The 10,840-nt window shown below is 37.9% G+C and overlaps 1 protein-coding gene across 1 annotated transcript; it reads right to left on the bottom strand.

Moving 5' to 3' along the window:
- On the bottom strand, nt 889–10,249 carry LOC109823021 (DEAD-box ATP-dependent RNA helicase 3, chloroplastic-like). Its single transcript, XM_020389336.1, has 10 exons — nt 9,709–10,249; nt 8,497–8,633; nt 7,980–8,394; nt 7,308–7,406; nt 6,494–6,718; nt 5,613–5,990; nt 4,852–4,995; nt 3,071–3,166; nt 2,176–2,450; nt 889–1,382 (listed from the first exon to the last, which is right to left on the bottom strand). The coding sequence occupies exons 1-10, from the start codon at nt 10,102–10,104 to the stop codon at nt 1,304–1,306; spliced, it is 2,244 nt and encodes a 747-aa protein (XP_020244925.1). The 5' UTR covers nt 10,105–10,249; the 3' UTR covers nt 889–1,303.

The raw sequence follows: 10,840 nt of genomic DNA, 5'->3' as shown, positions 1-10,840 counted from the left end.
GCTTCGTCCCCATCACTCCAACGCCGGCCTCCATGCTCATCGAGATCGGAGAGGTTCGCTTCTTGTTCTTGAGGGAGAGGGATTTGAAGGAGGAGGAGAGCATGAGGAGATTAGGGTTTCTGCTGGAGATTGGGGATGAGATCGTTAGGGAGCTTTGCAGGCCTCCGGAGGCTGCCATTGCTCGAGAGCAGTGGGGTTTTTTGAGGAGGAAGAGGGGGAGGGAGGAGGCCTTCTGCTCTTAACTTCTTCTTATCCTCCTCTTATCGGATTGAAGGCTGCTAGTTTAACAAAACCCACCCTGAGCTTTGAGAGGCTTGCACACAACCCCCTGAACTTTGCAACACGGACGCCCCTCTAAACTTTGGGGTTTCTCACAAAACCCTATATTTCAAGCGGTTTGTGAGGTAAATAATGGCTCCGAGGTTATGTGCAACACACCTAAAGTGCATAAAATTAACCTATGTTTTAATTTTAGTGTTTTGGACTTTCGTTTTTCTTCCCCCCTTTTTTGAAGGAAGGTTTTTCGGCATTAGCCCCTAAAATCTTTGATACTTTGAAATTTGTTCCTCAAACCACGGAAATTGCTATTAGGTCCCTAATTCTTATGCGGGGAACTATAACTGCAATTTCATCGACTTCAGAGACTAATTCTTACCCAATTTCCTTTTTCATATTAAAGAAAACATGAAGAAAAAAGAAGATACACATCACAGTTTGCCATCTCAAACAATTTACATGATTTTATGGTGCAAGCTTTAATATGTTTTACTTTTTTTCCCCCAGAAACTTTTCATATTTTTACGATCCTCAATGCTCTTGATAGAATGCCCATCCTGCAAATGTTCGCCATTTACTAAACATCAATCATAGGAATATTAAGCTCCACGATAAAACATTAGTTATGAGGATAATAACATCTCCTATATGATAAAACATTAATAATGGGGGTAATAACACCGACTGTATGATACACTACAAGCATTCTACAATAATCTGTTATAAGAACAGGGCAAAAGGATTACAGACAGAGAGCAGATCCCCCGTCCAATCTAAAAACACTTGACACCGCCACCACAACCACCAACACTATAAGCATCGACGAGCAAAATTGTTGCAGCACATCCCAATTGTACCATGACGATAAACCATCTTTCTCATCCTGAGACGGTCATAATTTTCCTACGCAATGCGACATCCTTTAATTTGTTAGCCATGTAATCAAGTCTGCAGTAGCTGCATCAATTTGGGACTATTTGCATAATCCCTCGATTTTAGGAACTGTGTGTGTGGTTATTATGCGCGGTTAATAATCTTGTTTGCTTGGGCATTCAGAAGCCCTGTGCCCGGTCCTTCCACAGTTGAAACATGCGCCTCCAAAGCCTCTGTAAGATTAAAACAGTAGTTTATATCTGTTAAGAGTACAGAATGATAACCTTCATCACAATTTTGGAGTTTTGTTGTAGTGAAAATGCCTTCAACATGGTATCAGAGTGGGTTCAAATCTAATGGCCACAAATTTAAAGCAGAATTTTATAATAAAAAAAAGAGGAGATACTGCTCCATGAGTACAGTTTTTGTCCCATGAAATGGCACTCAACATGAGGCATGCTAGAGTACAAAATTATAATGCCTCCAATGAAAGGGCACTCAAAGTGAGGTATGTCAGTACAAAATTATAACCCCTTACCCTCCCCAAAATTTCACAGTTTTGGTGTAGTGACCGGGGTTAAACACTATTGTTCTTCATGAATTCACCTAAATGATTTGTTCTTGCTCAAGTATCCTAACACTTATTTCTGAAAATGAAACCGAAATTTCGAAAGAAAATATAACAAGGAAATCCATACCAATAATGGATTGGAAAGAACTCAACACATTTTCTGGTAATTGCTAAGCTCTACATAGTGACTGTTGATGCATCTTTTCCTCTAAAACCCCCCCTATTGGAATGGCTATGAAGTCAACTAGCTTATTGCGCATCAGCTTATCCATTTCTACCATCAATACCTCATGGAAGAGTCATAACAAAGAACATAGTATTTTCCAAAAACATATAGATTTATAAAGCAAATTGCTAATTGCACGTTAGAAATATGGAACTCCAGTCCTTATATCCAGAAGAAGAGCGATGTAATGAAGACAGATTTTTCGCTAAAACTTAGATGATCATGATACCTGTCTCTACTCCCAAATGAAGATGAGCGGCCAGACCCTCTTCCACCAGCAAACCGATCATAACTGCTTCCTCGGGAGTTCCTAGACCAGCTATTGTCACTTCTAAAACTTCGTCCACGACGAAATCCATCATCTTCACTATCAGAGTCACGGCCACCCGAGCCTCTTGAGCCTCTGAATCCACGGTCCCTAAAACCTCCTCTAGTGCGACGATCTCTACCAGAGAAACGGCCATAACTGTCACTAGGAGGACCATCATCTTGCAAGGCAGGCAACTGCAAAAGAAAAAGATTGAGGCATTTTCATCACTTTGGGGGTAACTTTTTTTGTGTTTAGTGGGAAAACAAAAGTTTTGGGGAGTTTCATGTCAAGCACCCCAAGTATTGAGAGTTTTGTGAAATTTACCCAATAATTAACTAAATGAATAATAAAGCAACCAGGAAGCATCCAATAGATATACATTTCTCAAAACTTGCAGCATAGATACCAATTGCCACCGAGGTATAGCCAATGGAACAAATCACATTTTTACTGAACTGAAGAACTTGTTAGAAATGATAAATTAGTGCCTTAAAGCTTTAATGCTGAGTTGACGGGACAATAATACATTTACTACATCATGCGACTTAGAATTTTTGCAATGCCATTCATTGCGGAAACTTTATGCCCAAGTTAAGAAGTAGGAGGGGAACTTGGAATAGCTAGAAAAGTAGCTCAACTCGTTACTCCCCATAAAAAAGATAGAAGGAACAAGAAAATTAAACAAATTTACTCCGCCCTTCATTCTTCATCCCAAGTTTAATATACCTAGAAGATTTAGCTAAACCATAAGGTGTCCAAAACACCTTTTCACAATAGAAGACTAAAGGGTACATTAGAAAAGGTAGAAAAGTACCTTTGTAATCAGCGATATACTATTTCCGGGGGAGAATTGCATGCTCAATAATTTTTTAGCTATCTCCTCAGGTAAATCAAAAACTGCTCCTTGAACCTGACAATCAAAACTCAATGCGAATACTCAGACATTTGTAGATTGATTCAGAAATATTTAAGAAAAACTGAAGAAGATATATACAAATTTTTTCAGAAAGCATGCATATTTTGCTAGTTTATTTGAAGGTCGGTGACCCACAAAGGTATTCTAATATAAAACATGACTCGATATATCTCATAGTCCCCTTCTAGTAAGCTAATTACCTCACTACCATTATACATCCGTAGCTTATATTATTTATGTCTATCCCGATTAAAGACAGAAACGAATTGTAACAAGAAGCTGTTATCATTTCATAACCGATTTAATTCAAGAAGTAGATCACAATTAACTCATAATTTAGATAAGAAACTCAAAAGTAAAACCACCCAATATTTAACAGTTGGCATGTTAAACCGAGTGCATCAACTTCCAACCCAATCAAAATTGGAAAGAGCTCAACTCATGACAAGCGGCTCCTCTTATTTCTTTTGCCACTTTTTCCCCGAAATTATCTAATAGTTGAATCCTAATAGTAAGTTCCAAAATATTAATGCATTCCATGCAAGTAGCTCTTTGATAATGGCCATGGTCATCACATGACAAACTTATTCTATGCAAAGGCAGAATATCAGACAGAAGATGGTCCATGACCCAACGAGAAGATAACGGATCCAACATCTCTTAGTAACAACAGTATTGAATATATCACCAATGTAATGATAGCAAGGTCGTTTCAGTCCGTCACATTGAACTGTGTACTGGATACGCAATCACTATTTTTGGATATTTATTTCAAGAGTAAAAGAAATGTATTACATGTAGCGTGAACATGGAAAATGTTGGATGAATTAGAAAAGAGATGAATTCTTAGAGAAAAGTATAATCATAAACGAGAAAATAGATCAAAGATTGGAAGACATCATAGATCATGTTAACAGGAAACTTGACGAGCCAAAGATCTGATATCAATTTGATGAAACCTAAAGTTGATTCGCCACTGTTCGCACCTTTTTTGAATTAGGTGTGGCCTTTATATATCGATATATAGAACTATTGATTTTTCTTCAATATGCTGTCAATCAATTAATTGTATAATTTAATCTATGTGGTTTCCACTTTCAGTCGTAAGGATAAGTGATATCAATTTACAGGTCACCTTAATAATTAATTGCAGCTGACATCCATGTATAAAATGTATATGTAAGTTGTTAATTTCTATAGAAAATCCAACAAAAATAAGGCCTTATAGCAGTTATACGAACTCGTAACATGTGAAAACAAAGGCATGTTTTTCTTCTCCTGTATGCCACCCACCTCCCTTCTAAACAAATTTCAATTAGGATACAGGCTCCTATCAAATTGCAATCATGATTTTTCTGGATGTTAGCAGTCAAAAGTAGCTCTTACCTGATGCCCACTCTATCATGATACACACTGGATGCAAAAAAATGATGGCAAAGGCATAGCTACATTCTTACAAGTACTATCATATAGGAATGCTAATATGAACCTACTGAATAACTGTATTAATACCTGGTATTAATTTCTACATTAAAGATAGGCTCACCCCCACCCCCACACTCCCCCCAAAAAAAACATTTATGCATTAGTGATGGGATACCGTTGATGGAAAAACTTCTGTGGTATATTAAGTGAAATCAAAACATCATATTTATAAATTACTATTTGGTAGTGCTCACCCTGTCATCTGCAATCAAGTGTATTTTCCCAATTTCATCAGCGGCAGCAGGATAGACATCAGAAAGAAAACCCATAACAGATCTTGCAGAAAAGAACCCTCTTGAGAATCCTGGTTCACGAATCAATTGTAATGTCACCCATCCCTGCAAATGAGATAAGTCATTTCAAGTTCAAGCTTTCCAATAAAAGCATAAATGTACTCCTGCTTGAAGTAGAAGATCGTCATTGTTCATGATACTGGTTTATTGACGTCATTGCGTTAAATATCCAAATACCACGAACAATAACAAGCTTATTTATCACTATACCAACGAGTGACGTGTCATGTGTCAAGCATGTGACAAAAAAAACAAAAACACCCCTCAACCCTCAAAACACACCCTTTTATCCTTTTTATTATTTCCATAATTTGTTGACAGCTGAGGGGTACTTTCACCCTCTTTTGGTCACATGCTTGGCACATGACACAGTACACTTGACGGTGATACTCTGGGGGATGAAGTGAAAAATCTTCAAGCAGTTTAGTGGAGGAAAAAGAAATGCATAGGGGTTATGTGCAAATCCCCTCAAACTTTGGGGGTAGGGGCATTTGGAATTAAAATAGTTAGTGGATATCTCAAAAATGTCCAAAGAGGGTTTTTTTTGTGTGTGAAATTCACCCATTATATAATTTTCTTATAAAGAGATCGAAAATATCAACTGTCATTTTCGTTAATACTTAAGTAGTTTTACTTATAAAGAGAACAATAGATATATCCACCTGCTCGTGGCTGATAAGAGAACGGGAAGAAGGTGGTTGAGAGAATCCACTCAAATGAGCCAAAGCAGCAGCAAGAGCGTTGGTGCCCTGCTCATCTATCAATTTTTGGGCCATCGGGAGAAAAAATTGTCTCGACTCAGGATGGACACCTTGCAATGTAGCAACAACTTGCTCTGATGACGATTCAAGCACGTCTTGAATCTGTGGGGGGCTTATAAACTCAAACCTACATCCTACATCACGCTCGAGAGATTTAACAGTTCTCCTCTGACTGCCAGTGAACATCAATATAGCAGTGCCTTCTTTGCCAGCTCTTCCAGTACGACCAGAGCGATGAACAAAAGTTTCAGGATCATTAGGCAGTTCATAGTGAATGATCTGCAAAGAGAGTAAACAGCCAAAAAGTTTAAGAAAGAATTTGAAATAGAACAAATTTTAGCAATAACTGAATATTTGGACACTGAAATATACAAGCTATTCATTCAAATTAAGGAAAATCTTGAGAAATATAAGACAGATGTGCAAAGAGTATTGTGAAGTGCATGCAAGATTGCATATTTAATGATAGTAGCAATATACCTAGAAAACAAGTAATACCTCAATAGGATCATTGACATTTTCTTGGACTTTCAAATAAAAAAAGAGCATAGTTAAATTATCATAAAACATATGCATGGAAGAAATTCAAAAGTTCCTATGACTAGTATATCTCAACTTATACTAGTATTGTCACGATCTCCAATTATACATGACTGTGGCAATGAGATGTCACTAGCTAGAGCTATGTTTTTTATTCTTCATAGCCAGCAAGGGCAACATTCTATAACATAATTGAACAAGTGGCTACCAAATTTGAAAACAAGAAAAATTAACCAACTTACCAAATCAACATTTGGGATATCAAGACCACGAGCGGCAACATCTGTAGCCACAAGAACGGTGAACTTTCCTTGACGGAAACCATTGAGCGTTCTTTCTCTTTGATGTTGAGATATATCCCCATGCAATGCTTCAGCAGCTATACTGTTGGTCAAGGCTGTGGATACTTCATCAGCATCCCTTTTTGTCCGTGTGAAAACAATTGTCTTTCCACCCTTTGCATACACCTAGAGCAATATTTGATTTTCTCAATACGAAATAAAGAAAATAAAATATTTTCCACGAATAAAAAAACTTTCATACATAGATCATGCAGTAAGAAATGTACAAACAGGCAACAGATGATAGGAAAAAGTAGCTTAATTAAGAAAATACGGGAAGTAGCTGAAACAAGTGAGGACGTTATATAATAGATAGAACTCTACCAAAATATATATATGTATACCGAGACAAATGAAGATAATAGAAAAACTAGCTAAATCTTACAACTATGAGGAAAAAGTGAAAGGAAAAAAAAAAGATATGTATATTAGAACCTAAGAAACATATACTCAGCAGCTTGACATATTGTCTGAATTTTGAAGAGCAAAGAATTGGTATAAATTTTATAAACAACATCGCTCTAGCACCCTGAAGCTAGAATGCCAAAATAAATAACCTGAGGGATTAAAATAGTGATTTTATAAATAAAAAAATCTAACAGTACCAGTCACTTAGAAGTTCCTAAAGCAGTATTGAAAGATAAGCAGAATATCAGCAACCTACATTGCCACAAATGCAGATGAAGACTCGTACAGGCTATTTTTCCCAACATACCGTAATTAGGTCACTGAGGACACTACGCTTAGAAGTTACAGTTGACGGTAGCGCGTAAAGTTTAATTCCTTCTGCCAATTTTTCATCCTGATCACCAACCTGCATAAAATAACTAAGCATGAAAAGAACTGAAAAAGACTCTACAGTGCAAAAGGTCAAGATAACATTCTCACACGCAGATATGTCTACATTTATTTTTGTCATAATTATAAGAGCAGAAACCAACGATGGGTAACAACTATTGGACTAAAGTACATGTTAATTGGTGACCACTGAAGAAATACACAGAATAGAGAAAATTTTATCAGCAAATATGATAAGAAGAATATGCTGCTGCTAGACCTCAACACGTAGATCAATATTTTCATAACTATAAAGGAGACAATATAAAACAGGGATTAATACATAGTGAGAGAAACAGACCATGACTTCATCCAGTGATATGAGCTTTCAAAAATCAGATTCAAATTTGAACCCATAGTTGAGAAGATATTATCGATTTCAACATTTATAAAATAAAATAAATGCCGAATGTCCAACCATAATTGCTCTTTGGATTATGTTTTCAAGACTTGTTCTTTTCAGAAGAAAACAAAATAAAGCCAAAATGTTTTGAAAGTTTAAATTAAAGGTATCCAACATCTCAAATATGTCCAGAGATTAGGGAGATACCAAATCTATTGTCAGAGGATTGTCAAGATATTTTCGAGCCAATTTCTTAACCCAAGTAGGCATAGTTGCAGAAAAGAGCATGCTTTGACGTTCTGATGGAAGCTTTTCCAAAATAACTTCTACATCTTCTTCAAATCCTACGGCAAGCATCTGATCAGCCTCATCAAGAACTAAGTACTGAACCTCACCCAACTGGAGACTATTGCTATTAACGAGGTCAATAATCCGACCCGGGGTCCCCACCACCACATCAACACCTCGAGAAAGTGCATTTTGCTGGACATTGTAAGACACTCCACCATAGACACAAACTGTACTAAGATAAGGAGCAGACTCTTTTATTTCTTTTTCCACTTGCTTGGCCAATTCTCGGGTAGGTGCAAGAACAAGAACCCTAGGAAGTCGGCCATGCCGCCTATTCAAACAAATAAACAGAGAGATGGGAAAATGTTAAAGAAGAAGGACAGTCTACAGAGATCAAATATGCTGCAGGTTAAAAGAAATAAAAAAGTTTAACCTTGAGATATTTCGTCCTTCATCTTCCTCAATAAGTCGCTTAAGGATGGGAATTCCAAAGGCCAAAGTCTTCCCTGTTCCCGTCTTTGCACGAGCAATGAGGTCCCTTCCTTCCAAAGCAGGAACCAATACGGCTCTCTGTAAATAATGAACATTATAGCAAGGGCGCAAAAATGCAATAATTATATAGACAAAGTAATGTCTATGTCAATTGAAAGTCCAATTATGTGCAGACTGCTGGGTTCAACAATAGCAATGTCTGAGAGCATGCTTGCCCGATTTTGAAGTTGTATTGGAAGTTAAATTAACAAATATGAAGAATTCGATGGAATTTAACTCTAAAAGAAAGAAAGAGGTACACAATTGAAAAGCAAAATGTTATATGCTTGTGCTGCATATAAACATTGTACAGTTAATTCACAACATTTTAGCAGGAGCAGAATGAATTGATTTGCAAGTAATGTTGTTTTTTTTGGCATTCAAGATCAAAGTACTAGTCAAAGATGTTTGTGAGGGCGTAAAAAGGTATTGAAATTTGACCAACTTCACTAATTTTAAAGCTCATTGAAAGAAAATCAAAAGTGATCTTTGGTTAGAGATTTTGTTTGCAGTTACATATTCAATAGAGGGCTTTATAAATCTTTTAAATCAAATAAAATCCAACAAAAATGTTCTAAAATGATATCATACTTTTATAAGTTACATTTCTCCAAATAATCTTCTTCATATCAAATTAAATGAAAGAAAAATTTAATAAAAATTCCAATATTTAATCATGCTTCGTGAAACATTTGATATAGTGATGCTTCAAGAGATATCAACTGTAAGCAATAACAATAACAGTGAGGATTATTGCGCTTTAACACCCCAAAGTTTCATGTTTTTTGAACTTTGACATCCTGAAGTTCAATTTTGACAATTTGATACCCTAGAAAATTTACACTGATTTGTCAGTTTAATACCCCAAACACTGACTTCATTCCTCCCGAACTCAGAAAACTGAAATTGGGTAATAAAAAAGTGTTTCGTCATTCACTTCTGTGTTAATATTGTTGAACAAAATTCGCGTCAAGTTCCGCATTTTGGGTACCATCAAAGGTGACCCTTTAGGGTATTAACGTGCATATAACCCTACCAGTAATTATTCTAGAAAAAAACTCCTAGAATCAGAAGAACTTATCTCATGAACTCTAGAACCCTAGAGTAAAGTTACCTGAATGGGGAAGAGCTCAGCGATTCCCCTTTTGAGCAAAGAATCAACAAGCTTTTGTGGTAGGCCAAGTTTAGGAACGGCGAGGTCATCGTCATCTCCGCCGGCTTCTTCTCCGTCCTCAGATGCATAACCACCCTCTCCTTCCTCCTCCTTCTCCTCCAATTCAAAGCCAAGACCCTTGAAAGCCTCCTCGCTGAGTACAGAGTTGGGCGTTGCGATTGAGGACAGGGGAAGAGGCAGCAGCCTTCGCCTCGAGAACGCCAACGATGACGACGCGTTGCTGTTGCTGTTGCTGTTGAGGGCGAGAGGATGAGGAGAAGAAGAAGGGAAGTGGAGGTGGGTTTTGTCGGAGAAGGGGAGAGAGAGGGTGACGCCGGCCATGGGCACAGTCGACATTGATGAAATGACGGAGATAAAAGGCTTCACCTTTTTCCTCTGCTTCTTCTTCTTGGATGAAGGATTTTTCTGAGGGTTTATGATAAGGCCCGCCCTCACCTATGAATGGAATGTATGGCCTTACAAACCTCCACCTCTTCCCCCGAGTAGCAACATATAAAAGAGATAATATACGAGGATTTTTGGATAGAGTGGTATTAGGGGCACACCACCCACCACAACCCCAACCACACTCTCCCCTCTCATTGCTATAGTAAACCGGGCCCTACATGAAATTTTAAAAAACCCCTCTCATTGCTACAGTAAGCCGGGCCCCACATGGGATTTTAAATTTTTTAAAATCCCATGTAGGGTCCGGTTTACTGTAGCGATGAGAGGGGAGAGTGTGGTTGGGGTTGTAGTGGGTGGTGTGCCTCTAACATTATTTTTTGTAGCGATGAGAGGGGAGAGTGTGGTTGGGGTTGTAGTGGGTGGTGTGCCTCTAACATTATTTTTTTGGATAATGGGGTTTTCTTACATGGTAGTCCCCCACAATCTTTGATAAAATGAAATTAGACCCCAAGCGCCTTCATATTTTAGTCCTTCAAATCTAGGGCTGTCCACCTGGGTCTGTGGCCAAGACCCGGCCTGGTGTCCAGCACGGGCTAGGGAAAAGCCCGGAAAATCGGGCCAAGTTAAGTTGGTTCGGCGAAGCCCGACCGGGGACCGGACAGGACCGGCTCCCACAATACCGCAC

Source organism: Asparagus officinalis, chromosome 8, assembly GCF_001876935.1.
Source record: "Asparagus officinalis chromosome 8, Aspof.V1, whole genome shotgun sequence".
Taxonomy (NCBI): Eukaryota; Viridiplantae; Streptophyta; class Magnoliopsida; order Asparagales; family Asparagaceae; genus Asparagus; species Asparagus officinalis.
Note: the sequence above shows the minus strand (reverse complement) of the source record. Positions and strands in the feature narration are given on the sequence as shown.

Bases quoted from the DNA above. Each gene is read 5' to 3' on its own strand.
- LOC109823021 (XM_020389336.1), bottom strand. From the start codon at position 10,104: ATGTCGACTGTGCCCATGGCCGGCGTCACCCTCTCTCTCCCCTTCTCC. The intron at 3,167-4,851 runs GTGAGCACTACC...TTTGATTGTCAG, and splicing joins ACTTGATTGCAGATGACAGG to GTTCAAGGAGCAGTTTTTGA. The intron at 2,451-3,070 runs GTACTTTTCTAC...TTTCTTTTGCAG, and splicing joins GTATATCGCTGATTACAAAG to TTGCCTGCCTTGCAAGATGA.